The following is a 22,190-nucleotide window of genomic DNA, read 5'->3' as shown; positions in this document are numbered from 1 at the left end:
CTTTTTGGTAGTTAATTTGAGATAGGAGTCACATGCCTCCTGGGTTTGAACCATAATCTTCAGATATCAGCCTCCTAAGTAATTAGAATTATAAAACATGACCCATCGGTGCCAGGCTTGTGATTAAATTTTTTTCAATTATCTTGAAGTAGTTGTACAAAGGAGTTATCATTCACCAACTCAGTTTATACATACAATGCATCGTGATTGGTGCATAATTAATTCATAATTCCCCTCTCAGCCCTCCCTCTCTTCAATTTTAATTCGGTAGGATTAGCATTGAATATTATGACTGTATTTTCTTCCTCACCCCTTTTTCTCTGTTCATCCACTCTCTTCCCTTTGAACTCTTCACATCTTTCAACTGCCAGGAGACTCTTATCTCCAGTTAACCACTAGAAAACTGGAAGTGGTGCTGTGGCTCAAGGGGTAGGGCAGTTGCCTTGAGCTGAAGAGCTCAGGGACAACACGCAGGCCCAGAGTTCAAGCCCCATTACGACAAAAAAAAAAAAAAAAGATGTATTTGAGCCATTATTAAGGATCTTACTGGTAATGAAGAAGTAGGTATCAGTGATGATTCCTGAATCTATCCCAAATTCTCAGTGCTTATGCTTGCCATTTCATCCCTCAGACACATAAATTCTCTGTTTTATCTTACTGTAAAGTAACCATTGACTACTTACATTTATACTAACCACAGGAATGATTTCAATAAATTAAGTACTGAGATATTGACTAGGCGAGTTCAGCTGCGTCTAACCTCTGATCTGGTAAAAAACAACAACAATGAAAAAACATCATTGAGTAAACCATTAAAGGTAGGGCTGTGAAACAACAGGATTTTAAATTGTGCCTTTTAAAAGTTTTTATGAATATTATCTTATCCTCTTACCACACCCTTCAGAATTAAGCTTGGAGCAGAAGATAGACAGAGTGATCAAGGTCAGGCAGGCCATTTTTCACCAAGGAGATAACTGAAAATTAGGTAGTTGAATCTGCTTCTCTCCCCTCCCCCCCCTTTATCTTTTTTATAGCCCTTTCAATTCACCAATCCCTGAGATCTTACTGGCTTTGGTAGTGATGTTCAAATATTTATACTTGATAAATAATTCACTGTACTATTATCAAGGGACCTCTTTGTTGAAACAAGTGATTTCAGCATCTGATGAATTTTTGTTCTTGGAAAGATCTTATTTGGTCAGATATGAGACAATGTAATGCTAACTCTAATTACCAAACTGGAACAGAAATATTCCCTTAAGTAGAGATGGTCTTTAGGACAGACTAACAGCTGAATCTGTACTAGTGGCCTAGAGTGCCTAAAATAGCACAAGTACTACATTTAGGCCCTATTAAAAATGTAAGTCTATTAGAAAAATGACTTTAACTATCAAAATGAATTTAACTAGCTTGCAGTTAGCAGCTTACATCTCTAATCCTGCACAGGAGGCTCCATGAGACTGACCTCCAGTTAACCACCAGAAAGCTACAAGTTTATGGCTCAAGTGGTAGAGCAACCAGCCTTGTGCACAAAAGCTAAGGGACAGGGACAGGTGTTTAGACTAGTGGTAGAGTGTTTGCCTAGCATGCACAAAGACCCCGGTTCCATTCCTCGGTCCTACATATATAGAAAAGGCTGGAAGTGGTGCTGAGGCTCAAGTGGTAGAGCTCTAGCCTTGAGAAAGCCCAATGACAGTGCTCAGCCCCTGAGTTTAAGCCCCAGGACTGGCAAAAATAAAAACAAAAAAGCTAAGAGATAGCACAGTTGGCCTTGAGTTCAAGCCTTATTACCTTTACCAAAACAAGAAAAGAAAAGTAAATAAAACTTGGGTCCTATTAGGGGAAAATAAAAGAATAAGGCAAGAAGCAGAGATAGAGACATAGCCAAAAGTAATTTTATTACTGGAGTTGTAAAGTCATTTAAGTAACACCTGATCAAAGGTTAGTATTAATGTTCAGGCTCCCAGCCCAGTGAAGCTACTGATCTTGCCTGTGTGTCCAGGTTCCCTACCAAATATCCCAGATCAGAGCCTTAAAACACCTCCGTATGAACAGAACAAAACTGGCCAGACACATGTACCTTCTACAACCTAGGAACAAAACAGGTAGCACATCCAAAGTGCTCCTTTTCCCCCTTCTTTTCTGCTGGGAGGAGGGATGACAGGAAAACCTGAAATATAATTCCTATCTACACTCAGGCAGTTTATACCTACTTAGTAAGCAAAGGCAGATGAAGTCAGTGAAAGATATTAGTGAGAATCCAAAAGACTTGTAAAGATAGACAACTGTTTTACTTATTGGATTGAAAAGAATCATTTATCTGTTATCCTCTTAAGCTCCCTCCCCCCCCACCTCGGGGCCTGAATTCTGGGCCTTGAGCTTTTGTGCTCAAGGCTACCACTGTACTACTGAGCCACAGTTCCACCTCTGGCCACCCTTGGACACCCTCCTTCCCTTCCTCCCTCCCTCATTGAAAATAAGAGTCTCTTGGACCTGGGATACATAGTAAGAACCTGTCTCAAAAAAAAAGGAGGGAGGGAGGAGCTGGTAGTTTTTTGCCTAGTGGTTAAAGTGCTTGCCTATCATGCACAAAGACCCAGGTTCGATTCCTTGGTACCACATACATACAAAAAAGCCGGAAGTGGTGCTGAGGCTTAAGTGGTAGAGCTCTAGCCTTGAGAAAGTCCAAGGACAGCGCTCAAGCCCTGAGCTCAAGCCCAGGACTGGCAAAAAAAAAAAGGGGGGGGAGGAAAAGTCTCCCTGAGTTAGGAAAAGAGAAAATTAAATTGTCTTGAGCAACTGTCTTTTATGCTTTAAAAATGTTATGGAATATCTTAAAATTCCCTTGAGATACTGATATTCAGTTCTAGGTTACAGATGGGGAAGCGAGACTTTATAGGGATGAAATAACTCGCCCAAGATGCTTATTGTGAATAGTAAATAGTCCTAAAAGTAAAATCTTGGCGTTTCATGTTTCACCTCCTGTGTACTTTCCACTGTGACCAACCACACTGCCAACAGAGAACAGGAAGATAATGATGCAGGCTGTCTGGGTTAGGCCTTTCTGTAAAGGCATCTTTATCACTGGGAGATAAAAGTCGAAGGGTGAAGGAAGAGAATTACCCAGAAGATATCAAACACATCCATTCAACATGCATTTGTTCACTTCCTCTCCATTCCCTGCCATGTTTTATACATAGCAAAATAATAATCTCAATACAGAGGGAATTACAATACAGAGGGAAGTAAGGGATATTGACCACTCCCAGCTGTATGTGCACAATAAAACCCAGACACGTAGAAGTACAAGGCAGTTTTTGAAGTCCTTGGCAGTGTCAGTACGCATTGCCTATATCCTGTCTTGAATCTAGCCCTGCCACTCCCAATATCTAGATTAAACTGTAAGAGTTTGTCCTATATAACTTGGGAAATAAATTTTATGGGGTTGGGAGTATGGGTCCTTTAAAGTAAGATGACTTTTTTGGATGTTATAAAATGTTTATAATACTACCACCTTGCATTGACAAGGCTTTTATCATTTACTGTGCAATTTTATATTTATTGCCTCACTCAAAAGCTAGAAAGCAGATTTTGGCTTGTCATTCTATTGTTCAGTGTATCCAAAGTGTGAAAATACTTGTTTATGTTCATCCATGCTTCAGGAAAGTGGGGAGAACTATTTATAAAACTTTATAAAATTGGTCTTACAAAAAAATTATCTTAAAACTATTAAGTTCTGGGGCCGAGAGTTGGCATAGTGGTAGAGTGCTTGCCTAGCATGAAGACCTGTGTTTGATTCCTTGGTACCACATATATTAAAAAACAACAGCAACAACAACAACAAAAAACAAATGGTGCTGTGGCTCAAGTGGTAGAGCTCTAATCATGAGAAAGCCCAAGGACAGCATTCAGGCCCAGGGCTTGAACTCAGGGCCTGGAAGTGGGGGATGGCTATTAAGTTCTGCTGGGTGCCAGTGGCTCATGCCTATAATCCTAGCTACTCATGAGGCTGAGACCTGAAGATCATGGTTCAGAGCCAGCCTGGGCAGAAAAGATCTTGATACTATTATCTCCAATTAACTGCCAGAAAACCAGAAGTGGTTCTGTTGCTGTACCTGGCTTTTAAATGGTAGAGCACTAGTTAGTCTTGAGCTGAAGAGCTCAGGGACAACACCCAAGTTCAGAGTTCAAGCCCCATGAGTGACCACCCAAAAAAACCTGTTAAGTTCTAAGCACTTTTTTTGAGGGGGGGGGGTCAGTTGTGGGACTTGAACTCTGGACCTGGGCTTTTTTTTTGCCTAGCTCTTTTTTAATTAAAGAATTTATTAACATTGATTTTTACATCATATTTCAAATGATGTGTTTAACAAACAAGTATTCAAAAAGGGAATCTCTATATACAATCACTGGCACTTAGATTTTAGAACATAATCAAAATTAGGCTGAGGGTTTGTATGTCATAGATACATATTAATCTATGTAATAAAACATTATGTCTATAGAGTCATAATGCCTAGCTCTTTTTGTTCTACCACTTTGAGTCACAGTGCCACTTCCAGTTCTTTGGTAGCTAATTGAAAATAGGAGTCTCACAGACTGCCCACTCTGGCTTTGAACTATGATCCTCAGAGCCTCCTTGAGTAGCTAGGATTATAGGCATGAGCCATTAGCACCCGGCTTCTCTAAGTACTCCAAACCAAGACTTTCCATTAAACCAATGAATGTTAACAGGTATATCTAGATCCAAGCAAACTTTTGCTTGGATAGGGGCACAATGAGTAGCCCCTATACAAAATGCTTAGGACCAGAAGTGTATCCATTTTGGGTTTTTCTTTTCTTGTTTAGATTTTGAGATATATGTATATGCGTAATGAAGTATCTTAGGCATAAGACCCAAGTCAGAATGCAGGATTCATTTGTTTCAGAAGAACACACAATATGAAGATGATCTTGCGTGTGTGTGTGTGTGTGTGTGTGTGTGTGTGTGTGTGTGTGTGTGTGTGTGTGTGCATGCATGTGCGCACATATACCTGTACCCGCATGTGTGCTGGTCCTGGAGCCTGAACCTAGAATCTAGGTCCTGTACCAGTTTGCTCAGAACTACCACTCTACCATTTGAGCTACAACTCCACTTCTACCTTTTTGATAGTTAATTGGAGATAAAAGTCCTAGGATTTTCCTGTTCCACTGGCTTTGAATCAAAACCATCCGTCTCCTAAGTAGCTAGGATTACAAACATGAGCCACTGGTAGCTAGCTCACAAAGCTTTTAATGATTTTATACAAAGAACAAAGTTTCATGATATGGAATTTCCTACCTGGAAAAAGCTTTATATATTTTACATTTCAGAATTTTGGATTGGAGTGTACAGCTGTGTAGATGCTAAGTGGAGTTACTGTTGATAAATTGTATCTTTTGGGAAAAGCAAGCATTTTCAGTATTTCATAAAATAAACATTATCTCTGAATGATTACTTGAAAAACATGAAAGAAGGGCTGAATGTGATGATGACACATGTATCTAAACCCCAGCTACTCAGAAGGTAGTGATCGGGAGAACTTAGAGATGCTATCTGAAAGATAACTAGAGCAAAAAAAAATTTTAAGTGCCAGTATCTTGACTCATGGAAAAATATGAAGGAGTGCTAGCAATGTAGTAGCTAACTAGTATAGCACAAAAAGATATAAAATAAAAAAGAAAGGATAAAAAGTATATTGTGACTAAAAAAGTTGAAGAAGGCTAGAGTGTAGTTCAGGGACAAAGCACTTGTCTAGTAAATACAGTATCCTGTGTTTGGTCCACAGTACCAAAAAAGAAAAGACCGAAAAATTAAAAATAGAGTTAAATATGTTAATTGAGTAAAGATTATTTATTGCATCAAAAGTAACCAGATACTGGTGGCTCACACCTATAATACAGCTACTCAGAATGCTGAAATCTGGAAAACTCAGGGTTTGAGGCCAACCCAGGCAGAAAAGTTCATAAGAATACTTTTCCAGCAAAGAGCAAGTCTGGAGGCAAGGTTAAAGTGATAGAGTGCCAGTCTAACAAACCTATGAAACCCTAAGTTCAGACCCCAATACAGCTCCTCCCCCCAAAAAAAAGAAAAAAAAAGAAAGAAATAGTAAATGGCAGGTTTGAAAGCAGTTTTGTCCCATAGTACCCACTCTCTTTACAATATGAATAGTATCTGATGTAAAATTGTTCTTTGGGTAATGACTATACTAATTCTTTCTTTCTGTTTGTCTATCTAGTGAGAATTCAACAGAACCTGTAGCAGTAGATTCTAACAATCAGTCGAAGTCTCCACTGGAGAAGTTTATGGTCAAACTGTGCAATCATCATCAGAAGCAATTCATTCGTGTTCTGAGTGACCTGTACACTGAGTCTCAACCTGACCCTGAGAACCTGCAGCCTTCAGATTCTGAAATGATGGATACGTCCACTTGCAGCGCTGGCTGTGCACAGCTAATTAGCAGACATAAGGGACAGGATTCTGCATGTTTTGATAAGAAGTCTCCTACTTCTGTAGATTTGTCTGTAGATTCATCAAGCACTCAAAGTTCTCTTCATGTGACCGAACAGATAGTGAAGGAACCTTCTCCTGAGATAATCTCTATAGATGGAAGAGAAAATGTCCAGAAAGATTCCTCTGAACTTCCAACTACTCAATCTAATTCTGGAAGTTCAACAGATAATTCTGCTGTGGGATACCTCAGTGCATCCAATTCTTCTTTATTGAACTTCCACCATATCTCTAAAAGCTCAGAGGGACAAACCACTGGACAGGAACAAGACATAAATGTGAAAACATGTGAAGATGGTAAAGACCATATGCAGAATTCACCTTTGGCAGAAAGTCTAACTGCAGTGAAAGGGATGGGTGAAAATAGTGATGAGGGCAACAGCTGTGTTGTTTCTCCAAGAAATTCACTGAAAGCTTTACCAGAAGAGACACGGGACTCAGGGTTTATGGGCAACTCAGCTAGAAATGCTGACAAAGAGAATGCTTTACAGTGCAGCTCAAAAATATCTTTGTGCCAGGATTTAGAGGCAAATGAACAAGACACAAGGCCGAAGCAAGAGTTCCATTGTCACTCGCTGGGAAGAAATAAGGCAGGTTACTATTCACATCCCAGTGACAAGGCCCAGTTTGATCATTCTAAAGATGCCTGGTTAACCCCAAACCCCGTGCCAACTGTGCACAAGGCTTCTAATGGAACCCCAAGAACCAAGATAACAAATTCCATCAAGACTGCTCGGAAAAGTAAAAGAGCATCTGGGTTAAGGATAAATGACTATGATAACCAATGTGATGTTGTTTATATTAGTCAACCAATAACAGAATGCCACTTTGAGACTCAGCAATCCATATTATCTTCTCGGAAAACAGCCAGAAAGAGTACTCGAGGGTATTTTTTCAACGGTGATTGTTGTGAATTACCAACTGTTCGCACACTGGCCAAAAATTTGTACTCCCAAGAAAAGGGTTGTTGCTCATCACCGACATCAGAAGTGGTTTCAACTCCCAAGCTTTCCCTTACAATTCCAGCCCCTAGGCATATGGTAGAGGGACAACCTCCTAAACAAGACAACCCTGGAGAGCTGGGTAAGGAACTAGCAAGGGAGGAGATAAGTGAGGACTCTTCATCTGCAAAAGAGTGTCAAGAACCTGAGGTTTGTCTCGGGATGCATGCACTAAATCCCAAGTCAGGGGACACATCAGCTTCCAGCCTGGTGTGTTCTCTCCCTGATGAAGTAATTTCAGAAGGCAACACTGCACTGTCCACTCTCACAGCAAATAAAATGTCTTTTGCTAAAGCAGACCGACAACCAGTTGTCCTGCTAGATGCAGAGAATATGAATGTGGACAGCCACTTGATTCCCACCACTGAAAGCATTTCTAGGAAAGATCCTGAAGATATCCTTGCAAAGTCTCCATCTTCTCCTGAAACAATCAGCAGAAAAGAAAGTCCTCTGTGCCCAGGAAATCAGTGTTCTCCTGTGGATATGGATCCTCCCCTGAGTCTAGGACAGGTTGATCATAACCAAAGGCTCAGTACTGAAGTCCATACTCGAGACACTTGGGAGCTAGATACCGATTCATTCCTGCAGGAAAGCAGCACTTTCACTAATGAGAACCCTGATGAGATTGAAAGAAGTGAAGCAGCAGGTGGTATGGGACAACTGGAGGAGGACAGTGACATGAAATACTCTTCAGAAAAAGATATGTGTGATCTAAGCATTGACCCATCCGAAGAGAATCTGGACAAAAAGAAGAAAGGCAAAACATTCCTTGAGGCCTCTGATAGGTACCTAAGAAATCAGTTTTCAGAGTCTTCTTCTGACAGGTGCCTGGAAAAACAAAGTTCTGATTCTTCCTCTGTTTGTCCTGAGGTCAAGATTTCTAAAAGTCCTGAAGAAAAACATTCTGAGAAAGAAGGGGACTCTGGTAGGACAACACCACAAGGCATTCCAAATGACACCACCCATATAATAAACACAGAAAACCTGATTGTCAGTGAATGTCCCTTTGAGAAAGATATTGAACAAGAGGATGAGAGAGGTGGGATCATCACGCGGCAGTCTTTTAAAAATATGCTAGTAAAAGAAATCAAGAAGGAAGAGGTCATTTTTCCTAGCAGTGATCCCACAACCACTGTTGCCCAGCTACTCCCTGATGAGAGACTAGAAATACATGACCAGTCTAAGATGAGTGAGGAAGATGCTCACATCCAGTCAGAAGGCAGTCCTTGGAAGAAGAACCTAGAGCAATCAGAAGACAGGCCAGAACACATGCCTGCACAGGAGTTAGAGGCAGTTGAAAATGAAGTAGAGAGTGAGGACACCCAGCATAGAGATGATACTAGCATCGCTTCATCTAGCTCAGCTGGGGTGTCTCATAGTCCAGGTGGTGATACTGCTGGGCCACCAAAATTGGGAGCAAGGCCTAAAAGACTGATCTCTTCAACCTATAACCTGAGACATATTCATTCCGTAGACTACTTGGATACTACAAAAGTAACTGCAGAAAAGGAAGCTGTGCAAGGAAACTCCATGCCAAAGGAAACTGAAGCTTCTGATAGTGCAGACCTCTCAGATGAGGATGATGAAGACACAGTGGTGGATGAACAGCCCAAATTTGTACAGTGGTGTGCTGAGGAGGAGAACCAGGAGCTTATAGCTAACTTCAATGTCCAGTACATGAAAGTTCAACGAGGTTGGATCCAGTTAGAGAAAGAAGCACAGCCAACAGCAAGAGCAAGGAAAAAGTTAGATAAGCTTAAGGATATTTGGAAAAGCAAGAAAAGGTCACGGAAATGTAAGGGTTCCATGGAGGCTCAGAAGTTTTCTCCTGTTCAGATGCTGTTTATGTCAAACTTTAAATTATCTAATGTTTGTAAATGGTTCATGGAAACAACTGAAACCCGATCTTTAGTCATTGTAAAGAAGCTAAATACACGCCTTCCGGGAGATGTCCCTCCTGTCAAACACCCTCTTCAGAAGTACTCTCCTTCCAGCCTATATCCCAGTTCCCTGCAGGCTGAACGCTTGAAAAAACACTTAAAGAAATTTCCTGGCGCTACTCCTGCTAGGAATAATTGGAAAACACAGAAGATCTGGACTAAACTTAGAGAGAATTTTGACCAAGCAGAGTCAGAGGGCAGTGTTGATGTCAACCTCAGCCCTAATTCTGAAGCCGGGGTGGAAGAAGTCAAGGAAGGAAGAAATAAACAACCTCCTACAAACCTGCCCACTCCAGCCAGCACCCGGATCCTTAGAAAATACTCCAATATTCGAGGGAAGCTCAGAGCCCAGAAACGATTGATCAACACAAGCAGTCAATTGGGCATGGCTTCAGAAACTAAGCCCAATCGGAAGACTGTTTGTATCAATCCTCTAATGTCTCCAAAGCTTGCCCTCCAGGTAGGTGCAGATGGATTTCCTGTTAAGCCCAAGAATGCTAAAGGGGTAAAGAGAAGGAAAGGGAAGCAGAGGCCTGAAGTCTTTCTTAAAGCTGAAGGTCAGAACAAGCGCAGGAGAACAGAAGGGGGCAGTACTCGGGACAGTAAGGACAGGGGTCTGGGGTCAAAAGCTAAGCGTGTGGATGGAGCCACCCGAACTTCTGCTAAGAGGCCAGCTGCAAAGAACAAAACTAGCCAGCTGCCCAAAAAGATATCTTCAAAAGAGAATAAAGCAAAGATCCCTAAAAAGACCCCTAGGAAGAGCTTCCTTTCTTCCAGGAAAGAAAAAGAGAATACAAACAAAAGACGTGCCCAGCCCACTGGATCCTCAGAAGTACTAAAACCTTCGAAATCTGCCAGGCAAAGAGGAAATGGTGAATCCCCATCAAGACCCCAGAAAGCGGCAAACAGGAAGCCAAACAGTGGGAAGACCCGCTCTAGACCCTTGACAAAACGCCCAGAGAACAATGCAACCCAGAGAAAACGAAAGCTCAAGGGGAAGCCAGACTTGTCCCACAGCAAACGGAGGCGTGTGGATGCAAAGTGATGGAAGAACAGCAGCCAAGAGAGGAACTGTTCTATAGAAGTAACCTTTTATTTTGCATTAACTAAATCTGCTTTTATAAGCTTATCAAGCCTTTCAAATTACAGTTAATAGAAAACACCACCATTGGAGATGTAAGAAAATACATCTCAGGTAGAGGAGGAAACTTGTAGAGTCCTCTTCTGAGGCTAAGGGAAGTTATATATTATATTCTGGTTGTTCCTTGGGTTTTAAACTTGGAACCAAGAAGTTTTCATTTTAAAAAGTACAGTGCCTTATTTATCCTTTTTGTTTTAAATTTACAAAAGCTAAAAAGCTGATCTATGTGATGATTAAAGGCTTGTATTTTATACTTGATGCACAAGCACTTGTACTGTAGCTGAGAAGACCACCACCCCGCATGAGAAAAGAGCTGTTGGCAACAACCCTGCCATGTCTGTCCTAGAACAGACTCCCCCCCTTGCAAACTGCAGCAGAACTTCCCTCTGTCTTGTTTATTTTTTTTTTGAGTGTTTATTTGAAAGCTAAACCAAATTATGAGAATACAGAGGGTTTACTATTATTATAAAAGATTAATACTTGTTACCTTTTTAAAAATCATATTCCTTATTGGTTATTATTCTTGCTTTGGACTTTAAAAAAATCATTTCAGAATAAATTTTCTAAATTCTATGCCCATAGGACAAAAGATGTCACAAATGTTAATTTTGTTTATGACCTCCAAAAATTATTTGTCTCCCCAAACTGTATTTCTGATGTATATTATCCTCTTCAGTTTTGACCTTGAAACCTTGCTAGCTTTCCAACAAAGTTTTTATCCTATTTTGTTCCCTCCTACAAAAATAGTTTTGATTTTCATTTTATAGCTCTAATTTGACAATTAGGATGAAAGTGACTTTCTTATTTCCTTTCTTACCCCACAGTGCTTCCCTATTCAGAGAAAGCCAAACTGTTATTTACAGTAATAGGAAAATATGAGTGTGTGCTCACGTGCACTTGAGCGCATTTGCACCTGTCTCCCAGACCCAGTTTTATAGTAGAATATTTTCTTCCTCCATGTAGTGTGTCCAGGAGCTAAATAATTAACTCCAGCCAGATGGTTTAAAAGTGGCTCAATGTCGCACACATCCCAACACTATTTTGGCATCAGACTTGAGAGGTGGGAGCAGCAAAGTTGTGTAGAGGTCAGAGAACCTGGCAGCTGGAAGAAGCTTCCTAGCATGTCAATGGGCCACACCCGTGCTCATCACTGAGTGAAGTTCAGTTGGAAGGCTCTGATACAAAGGTACTAGCCTGGAGTGGATGTCCTTTTAGATCTATTAATGCCACTCTAGTGGTTAAATATTTGTATTGTCACTCCTTCCCATATCCATGGCTCAAAAGCAGAGCTGCATTATCATAATTGCTGTTTGCTTTTCTTGGGTGGAGCCTGAGACAAACCCATTGGCTTTACTTAGTAGCTATGACATTGCTCCCTTTCCATTGGGCCATTCTGCAAACCACTTGGTTTGAAGCCTCAGTCAGCTTCTTTGACATGCTCTGTCACCAAAATAGGTGTGCATAGACAGTATTTACCAGTCCTTATTTAAAATTTTTCTGTTTAGGTTATTTCAGATCTCTTTAAGTAAACCCAGTTAGACTTTTCATACAACTTATGGTAGGATAGGCCTTCTCCCTATTCTCTTTAAGGTTTGCTATATATAGTGGAAACTTCTGATATTTGGATAGGACTGGAGAAAAGCATTTGATTCATGAGAAAGTGGGAGTTATGTACAATTTCATAGTGAAATTATCTCTATTAAACTAAGGTCCTCTCTCCTTTCCCCTCCTCTCCCCTCCTCTCCTCTCTCTTCTCTTCTTTCTCTGTTGTATTAACTTTGACCTTGGCCATTCAAGAGCTACCTACCTTAATGAAACTGCTGAGTATGTGCTGGCAATCCTTTCTCAGCATTAAGTTGCACAGAAGCATTAATATGTTTTGAATATAGGTTCTTTTAATCTTAAAAGTGATTTAAGGTTTTAAAGGTATCTTTTCATAGAGTTGTCACTGGATATTGTTTTGTGGTAACTTAAACAGCTGATATTGGCCAATGTCAGGTGTGTTGATTCTTGTACATAAGAGATATCCCTTTACTGCTTATAGACTACCTTGTGAGGTGCGTGGATTAGGTTAGTGAAGGGAGTGAAGAATTTGTGGAACTTTTCTGCTTCTAAGTTTATAATTCATTCCATTGCTTTCCCAAATTTGCTTTCATTTTTTAAAACTCCACTTCAAAATAATAACCTCTCATTGTAGGCTGCATTTGAGGAAGTCTGTATATTTATGTTATGTAATACAATGGATTGTCTTGAATATTTTAAAAGTCACTACTGTAGTAGTGATTACTTTTAAATAGTTGAGTTTTCAACAAACTTAGGACACTTTAAAGTTAGAATTGATTTCATATTTGTTGAAGCTCCTTTTTGCTGATTCAATTTATTCGCTCATAGAAGAAAGAAACTAAAAGCAAAGCCTGAATACCAATCCTGGGATGCCCTTTTGTACCTATAGCAGATGCTGGAAAAGCTAACTCTCAGACATCAATCACCAAGCCCAGGCTTGGCATTGACTGCAGTCTCCCTTTGCTTTCTCTTCTTTGCAAAGACTTCCTTCCTATAAACCATTTTCAGTTATAACTTGCCACCAGATATCTGCTCCATATTCTGGATCCACATTAGAAAGGCAATAATCTTAGGTTGTGGTTTTTGTTCCCTGTTGTTCTGTAGGGGTTCAGAGTGAAGAGATGTACTTAGTCAACTCTTTACAAATGGGATGCTTTCTGCTGGGATCCTCTGCTCATCACCTAACTGCACAGGTGATTTTTTTTTCCCTTATGCAAACTGATCATCAGGGACATCACTTCAAGACAGCTACTTTGGACTGAAGTTTGGCCTCTTTCCCACCTTATGGAGGGATTCTGTAATGGGGGCGGAAGCCGCTACTCCTTTATGAACAGCATTCCTATTCATTAATGAATGTAAGGCCCAGTAGGCAAAGGCAACATGCTATATATTGCAAGCTGGAGGTGCTATAGTGTTTCCATCGAGTCTGGTGCTGTCACAACACTGGAGATGAGGCTGGAATACCTGAAGAGATTAGTCAGGGAGCCAACTTTACCCCTTTTGGTTTCAAGTCAGCCAGTGTGGACTGCCTTTTGCCTCCAGATGATCTGTCAGGAGTATGCAAGCTATGGACTGGTCACCTGTTTGTCTAAATAAAGTTTTCTTGGAACATAACCACACCCATTTGTTTACTGATTGTCCATGGAACAGACTGAGTAATCATAAGCTGTAGGTTTTAGCCCACCAAACGCAAAATGCTTACTCTGAATCTTTTAAGAAATTTGCTGACTTCTGCTTTTTTTTTTTTTTAATCCTTTTTTAGGAGCAAAACTTTTCATAGTTGTTTCTTTTGCCTCTTATCCCCTCTCTGTTCTTTCCTTGCCCCTTTTCATCTCAGTTCTTGCTTATGCATATCTTCATCTTGTTGTAAAGGTCATTTATCATATTGATGTAGCACAAGCCATCCCCTAAACTTGAGCATCTTCCTTCTCATCATCTATGCAGTCTGTCTGTATGGCTACCTGAGTGTTTAGTGCTAGAACCCAGCAGTGATATCAACAATAAATACAAAATGGAGGTTTTGAAATGCTTTTGAAAATAATGATTATAAAACTGGCACACGTTATAACCCAAGCAGCTGAGAAGTTCTAGATTATATCTTTAGATCAAATCCAGTCAACTTCTCAGGTGTTTGTGTTCCCCCTTCTCCCCGCTTCCCCCAGCTCAAAGATGTTTCTGTACTGTAAAGCTGAATGCCTAGACACCAAAAAAAGAAAGGAAGACAGAAGAAAAAAAAATTGCCTTGGCTCCCAAGTAGTGATTGTCTCATTTTTTTCCCTTTTGTATAGTGCTGGGGATCAAACCCAGGATCTTGTGCATGCTAGGCAAATACTCTGTAACTGAGCTCCACTCCCGTTCCAGCTTTTTTTTTCTTACATTTGCCATACGGAGATTTTAACTCAGGGCTTTGTGCATGCTAGGCAGACACTGTACCGCGTGAGCCTTGTCTCCAGCCCATTTTGCTGTTATTTTGAGATTAGGATCTTGCTTTTCGCTTGTGACATCCTGGACTGCCATTGTCCTGTTTACAATTTCCACCATAACTGGGATGTCATATGCATATCACCGTGCCCAGTTATTTTGCTCAAGCCAGCCTCAAGCAAGAGTTGTTCTTGTCTCCACCTCCCATGGGGCCAGAATTATAGGCATAAGCTGTCATTGCCCAACTCTTAGCTGTTAGTTTTATATCTTATGGCTTAATATCCACTGAAAGGCTTTTATAGTTATATTGCCAAGTCAGTCTTTTTAGTCAGTGAGTACTCTTCCTTGTGCTTGCTGTCAAATCCTTTATTGTTTTACTTAACCCTTGTAGAAGAAAGGTAAAAATCCATTCACCCAATCTCTAGAATATTAACATCATTTTTTTAAAACATGCAGAATTAGAGTAAGTCTTAGTCTTTCAGCAATATAATTCAATCTTGAAACACTGGAACAATTAATCTCCAGGAGGTAGGTTGGCAGCTTTGTAGAATGATTTCTTTTCTTTAGATGGCATTGTGAAGAAGAAGCTCAGAGTACTCCCATGCCCTCACACCCTAAGTTTTGCCATATTCTGTTGTATTGCATCTGATGGACCACCTTGAACACTGTGGAGGTATCCTTGCTCATGATTTTGCCCTTAGAATTTAGCCAAGGTTGGTTGGTTCTTTCTATTACCTCCTGTCTATCTGTTCTTTTCCCAGAGCTTTGGTGGTTTCTGCACAATGCTCAGGAGACAGCACATGCTCTGTCCTTTACAGGGACAGCTATACAGGTGTTCTGGCCAGAGAGAGCACAGACACTGAAGTTTTCTCACTTTATGACACTCTCCCATCTAACAGGGTGATCAAGTTAAGCCTAGTGAAAGTAATGACCATCCACTTAAGGCAGTAGCCAGCTGCCATGATGTTAATATTGTAGAGGGTGGATGAATGGATTTTTAACCTTTCTTGTACAAGGGTTAAGTAAATTAATAAGGTCAATTGATTGTAGACTGTATAAAGCCTAAAATTAAATATTTTCATTATTTATTTACTCTGTACTACTTACAGCAACTTGCTCTGTATTATTTACAACACAAATTTACTATTCCTTGTAGTAGTCATTCAAGACCAAATAGCGTAGACAACTGTAGGCACAAGTTTTCATTGTTCATAAAATCTAGCATTTCATCAGGCTTTCAGATTTTAGGGTATTATGCCTGTTCATCTCAATGGATAGCTGCTATCAAACACTAGTTCTGAATAATGCTGTGTATAAGAAAAGGACATCCTTTTTTCCAACCAAATATATGTCAATGAATTGTGGACACACATGTTAAGAAATGCAGTAAATACTTGCAAGTATAAGTCTTCAGACTTATGAATTAATAAATTTGACTGTGGGAGACATTCCACTCCAGCAGTCCATTAGTGGACCTAGCTTAGAATAGTGCCTCTTCACTAAAGCACAGGGTCTGATGTTTTCACCCCTGTAACACTTCATTCCTCTCTTGTATTCAGAACATTTGCATATTTGTCACTCCAAACTTCATTATTTGTAAACATAAAGAACTAGCTTTTACTTCTTTGAACCTCTTGTCCAAACCACAGCATAGTTTCTGACATTTTCAGCCCACCAGCAGCTTAGACAAGTTCAAGGCTGGCCTGGGCATTGAATCCTGATCTTGATCAAGCCTGAAGCAGCTCCTCATTTTGAGGAATCATCCTGATGTCATACCCTTTCCCTTCCCTTCTATGCCACCAGCTTCCTTGCAGGTAGCATCTTCTCTGGGACAGTCCTCCTTCCCAGTGCTTCATGAGACACACAGGTGTCACTGAGAGGTATTCCTTCATAACTGTTTCTAGTATTAAGCAGCTGGGTCCAAATGTCATTCAGTTATCACTTTTACCCATCCCAATTGCTTTTTATAACTTATATTTCATGTGTTTAGCTAAAGCTACAATGTTTGGGAGCTAGTTTGTGGTAATGATATAAAAGTAAGATTTGCCACAGGAAGGGAGATTGTTGCTAGAGTCACTGTAGCTTAAAGTTATTGACTTCATTGGTGGTTTCTGCTTTCTGAGTAATTGTATTAGACTATGTTAGTGACTGGTTTCAAGTTTGTGGAATACATATTTATGTACACCAATGTGGAGTTTATTTCACTCTGTAAATAGTGATATTTTCCTGTCTAAATGCTTCTATACCAATATTTATTTTAACAACAACAAAAAAAAACACTGTCAAAGGGCTTTTCAAAAATTGTTCAGTTCTTGCCATTTGCTCTCCCCAACTGTTATGCTCAGCAACTGAATCTCACCCCTACCTAGAAAACCAGTACAGTGAGGGCAGAAATGTGTAGCCTTGAAGCCTGTATTAAAATTAGGTAGAGGCAGCATGGACTGAGAATCTGAGCACTCCTCACCATCTTTCCCCATCCCAGAACAGAGTGGATCCTATGGTAGGTATGGCCCAGCCAAGCATGGCAGAGGGTTTGCCTCAAGAGGCCTACTTCTTGTATGCATCACTAATACTTTCACCTTTTCACTTCCACAGCCTGTGCAGGGAAGTGAGCCTTAGTTGTAGCTCCAAGGAAGCCCAGAACTGGGATGAGGAGAAACCATTGGTTGTGTTAAAGTGTGTGCACTCAGGTGTGTGTGTGTGTGTGTGTGTGAGTGTGTATGTGTATGTATCAGTCTCCTACCCTTTCCCAAGGGAGCTATGCATGCCATCTTCTATAACTTGACAGTACTTGAGGCACCTTGGCTTTCTTCCTCCTCCTCCCTCGTCCTGTCTCCTCAAGTGTCTGCAGATATGACCAGTCCCACTTGTAAACCCATGATTAGCAAAATGAGACCATCTGTTCTAAGATGTGTCCAGCTTTCCTTCTCAGGAGTCCTGGTCTGTGTTTCAAAGCAGCCTCACCCTAGATGTAATGGAACCAGTGCTCAGTGGACATGGCCCTCTTCCCTGTGCCCTGTTTCTGGGCATCCCTGTCTGTCATCTCGTCATCATCATCGTTATCATGCATGACTGGCTTGACTGAGAACTCTAGGACTGCAGGGTGCTTGGGGACAAGGTATGCAGGGATTGCCATCCATTTGAACCATACTTCGCTTATTTCTCTATGGCCTCCCTTTGTATTTTCTAAACAAATGAAGAGAACACTTGAACAGTAATGCTGGAGAATGTTTTTCTAAGATACTATTTGTAATCAAATCTGATTTTAAGGTGAAATGTGAATGGGTAACTAATTGCCAGGGGATTTAGCACTGAACTAGACAGTCAAAACTTTTTTTAACTTTTGCAGGAAGAAATAGATTTTGCTCTCATCTAAATATCCACAGGAAGTAATGTTGTAAATAGTTTTCTAAAAATTATTTATTACATGTGCTATATACAGATTCATGTTCTGAGTGATGTTAGTTTGCATTGTATTGTGGAATATCTTTTGGACAGTGGACTTCTTTCATAACACAGTTGACACATGAAGAAAGAACAAAAATCAGTAGATTGAGAGCTGTTTGGGGCTTTTGACCTGTATTCTATTATCCAATCCAAGCTTTAATTGCCCCCCTCTTCTCATTTGGTTATATGTGTATACACACACACACACACACGATAAACTGGTCAATACCAATCGATGTCTGCAGAGCAGACCTCCAGGTGTTCTTTCTGATGTGTTCCCTAAGCAATAAGACCCTAGCTGATGATGTGTTCTGGGCCTGCATCGGCCTTGTCTCAGAGGATCAGGTTGGGGTAGAACAGCTCTTGCGAAGCCTTCTTGCTTTTGCTGGAGAGGCTGCTGTACTTGAAATTTTTCTTCTGTTTGTCTGTATGCTCCTTGTGTCACAGAACTCTAGCAGTGGACAAGAAATCTACCAGCACCACACACATGAAAGGTAGACGTGTAAATGAAGAAATTGGGTCTATTCCATGAAGTTATAAAGTTCTTAGTATACAGTTGAAGAAAAGTTCATTTGGCCATAGAGTAAATGTAAGAACATTTTATATGGCCTATTAAACATCCCTTGCTATATCTGACCCATTATTAGAAGCCAGCCCATATCCTACTAGCCTCCTCTGTACCTGGGCTTGAAAGTCCTTAGACCCCAGAGCCTGAGGCCCATCCCACAGGCCAGTAGAAAGGCAGTCTCCCAGTGTGCCTAGCTCAATAGGCTGCTAAAGCTGTTAAGCAGCCTCTCCTTGTGACTGTCCTAAATTTTGTGACAAAAGAAATGCTCCCACCCAGGTAACCATGGATAGCAGTAATGTAGTTTTCTAGGCTTTTAAATATGTCTTTTGTATTTATGATAGTGTTTGGAATTTTTCACTAGTGTTTTTTAGATTGAAAGTGGTGGGTGCATTAGGATATAACTTTCCATTGCTGAGTCTAAAAGCAAGTGGAAGAAGTAATTTGACCATATTGTGTTATTTGGAAGGTGACTGGTGGGGGGGGGGTTGTAGATTATGGGGGGAGGAAATAGATTTTGACCAGAGTCTCCCCCAAGTCTTCGATGCTTTGTAATAAAAAAAAAAAAAAAACTGCCCTTATTAGCCTCACTTAATCTCAATAGACACCTGCTGTTTACCCTCAGGGAACAAATGGTTTTCAAAATGGAGTTCCTTCAAGGTTGGTAGGCCTGTGCCTATATGCTGGTCCTCTGTGAACTCGTGGCGTTCACATTCTCTCATATGCATTGTGATATTAGGAAATTCAACCCCAATCTGTATTAAAAGCACAGCCCAGGGACCTAATTTAGGCTACAGTAAATGCCTTTGATGGGCCATGGGATCATAGGAGGCCCATGCAATTTAACTGAAGCTCAGGTGCCATGTTGAATTTTTCTTTTTAGGCTTCAAACTTTCAGAAAGAGTTTAAGGCAAGGACTGCTGACCTGGCTGAGTATCCAGGCTACTCTAAATGTAATCTGCGTTCCTTTAAAGATCTTTCTGGTTCCTCCCACTGTTGACATTGCCTAGGTCAATCTTGTAGGTGTTCAGATGTGTTCCTTTTTGCTGTCTTGTGAGTGTTAGCCAGTGTTCCAAAAGCCCAAGGATGGCTGGGGAGAGCTTATCCCCTTTCTGGTACTGAGTGTGTGTTCCCAGCCTATATGGAAGTGGTCCTTCCAAAAGCATCAAAATGACAGCTGCAAGTGACAACCTGGAAGATCAGCATGCATTCCTTGGGCCTGGACTTCCACTATGTTAGTGAGCTAGGAAAATACTGTGTCTTTAATGGCTGAAAATTCAGTGTATGCTGTGAATTTGTTGGTTTGAAACATTGAAACTTTTTCATTAGACAATGTTTACATACCTCACCTGAAGAACCTTTGAGAGTGTATATAAAATCTTAAAATATATTAAGTTGCTTTAAAACTATGTATAGCTATAAAAGTTGGAGTTATTTTAACTTTGAATATGTACTGAGTCTTAAATATTGAAATCTGGTAGACTTTGTGCTTCTGTGTTTTACTTTCCTGTTAGGCCATGTAGGAAACTGTGTTCTTGTTATTGGTAAAGGGGCCCACACTGAAATCCAAGCTTGAAAGGGATTTCCCGTGTTTGAAATGTTTTTTGGTTTTGAAGAAATGAGGTTTGGAGCTAGGGACGTGGGAGGGATTTCTCTTAACATTGACATCTATTCCATGAGCATTTTCAAGGCGCTTATTTTATTGCAGCATATTAAACTTCTTTGATATTAAAGTGTGTCTTGTGTAATCACTGGAGAAAGTACAGAATATACTGGAGCCATGTGGCCCACTGTCTACCATATTAGTAAGTGGCCAGAAGGAACCCCAAAACAATACTCTCTTTGCTGTGGAGTTGGGGCCTACAGAGGTATTACTGTGGGCCACTCTAAATTGTAAATCATGGGAGTGGAGCTGTGGCTCAAAGTGGTAGAACACTAACCTTGAGCAAAGGAGCTCATGGACAGGGCATAGGCCGACAGGACATGGACCCACAACTGACAAAAAAAAAAATCACAAATCATTCTTTGTGGGGGAAACGAATATAATGAGTGGATCCATGGGGTTTGCATGGCAAGACTGGAAGAGGGCCACTGTTTCATCCTGTGTATAGAGAGCAATGGAGTTCAAGCTCTGGACCTCCAACATGCCAGGCCAAAGCAGTCTGGCATCCTTGGGGCCCCTGGAATATGGCCGAAAGCCCTTGCATTGCAGTTTGTTTAACATTCAGCTCTCTGGAAGTAGGACTGGGTAGAGAAGTACCCAAGGAACCCATGAGAATCATTTAAGTTCATCTCATAGTACTATATCCAGTGAAACATTCAACACAGATTGCAAACTACTGGTCTACAGATAGGTTTTCTTTAGCCCATATGAAGGATGAGATTTTTAGCTATGTACTTGTAGGTCATACTTGTAATTCTAGCTACTTGGAGCTGAAATCTTTCCAAGAAAGGAAAGTGTGAGACTAATCTCCAGTTATCCACCAAAAAGCCAGAAGTAGAGCTGTGTTTCAGGTGGCAGAGCACTATCCTGGAGCAAAAGAGCTTGCTGACAATCCCCTGACACACAAATATATATGCTGGCACAATTGAGATTTCTAGCTTCATGGTAAGAATTAGCTGGTGCTTAGTCCTGCCATCAGAGGGCCAGTCAGGTTCTACTGGCCTCGGTGAACTGCCAGGGCCAGCCTCAGACTTCAGATCTTGCATCCTAGAAGACTCCCAAGTACAATGTTCTGGTCTAGAAGCAGACTACCTCCCAAAAATTTGCCTCCTCTCTGTACTGGCCTGGAAATAGAGGGAAACCTTACAGGGTGTCTGAGAAGCCTACATGGTAATCTTCCCTAGTGGAAATTAGAACCCCTTCAGGGCCAGATTAAATGGAGGGATGAGGGTTGTCCTGTTAAATTTTAATACCCTAGATGGGTTGCAAACAATTGGTGAGAGATGAGTATGAGTGGCCCTTCTTCCTTTTACATAAGCCCCTCAGGAGCTTGGCCTGCCACCCCAAACCCCATCCATCTTAAGGGTAGACCAGCCTTTGCTGTTTCAGGAAAAGACCTGCACGTAAAGACTTGTCTGTGTGGGATCAGTTCAGAAGCCCCTGTGCCTGTAAGTGTGGCAGCAGCAAGCTCACCGTGGCAGAGAAAGAGACCAACCAGGCAAGAGTCCACGAGAATCAGTCATATTCACATGGAAGATAGTAGACATATGGACATTTCTTAATACAAGGAAAGGGCAGGTGCAGCTCCCTCCAGGGCTGCTCTAAATCAGTCTCCAAACAAAGATTACTGAAGCCCCAGACAAAAGGTCACAACCACATAGCACTTGATAATCAGGACACTGGATGTTGACTTTTAACATATAAAAATACCATAACAAAATGAAATACAAATATATATGCATATATTAGAATCTGTAAGTATTCTGTATAAAGAGATACTTTTGCGGTTAGGCTAACAGCAGACAGAGGAGACAAAGCCAGCCTTTTTTCCATTCCCTATCACCATCATGGAGCCCTTGTTGTCACCAGTGGTGCTGCCCAAGCACTAGTTTCCTGGGACTCTTTGCTGGCTTTCTGGTGCAT

The 22,190-nt window shown here is 40.9% G+C and overlaps 1 protein-coding gene across 3 annotated transcripts in view; it reads left to right on the top strand.

The window, feature by feature from the left end:
- The window catches only part of Lcor (ligand dependent nuclear receptor corepressor), an 85,845-nt gene extending 68,546 nt beyond the window's left edge, over positions 1-17,299 (top strand). For all 3 annotated transcript variants that reach the window (XM_090346156.1, XM_090346154.1, XM_090346158.1), the window contains one exon: positions 6,255-17,299. In XM_090346156.1, the coding sequence (XP_090202282.1) occupies positions 6,255-10,512 (4,258 nt within the window). In that variant the 3' untranslated portion in view covers positions 10,513-17,299. The remainder of the gene's footprint in view (positions 1-6,254) is intronic.
- The last annotated feature ends 4,891 nt before the right edge of the window (positions 17,300-22,190 follow it).

The sequence above is a fragment of the Megascapheus bottae genome, chromosome 15 (assembly GCF_031878675.1).
Source record: "Megascapheus bottae isolate mThoBot1 chromosome 15, mThoBot2.hap1, whole genome shotgun sequence".
NCBI lineage: Eukaryota > Metazoa > Chordata > Mammalia > Rodentia > Geomyidae > Megascapheus > Megascapheus bottae.
The sequence above is the reverse complement of the archived record's forward strand: the minus strand, read 5'-3'. Positions and strand labels throughout refer to the sequence as shown.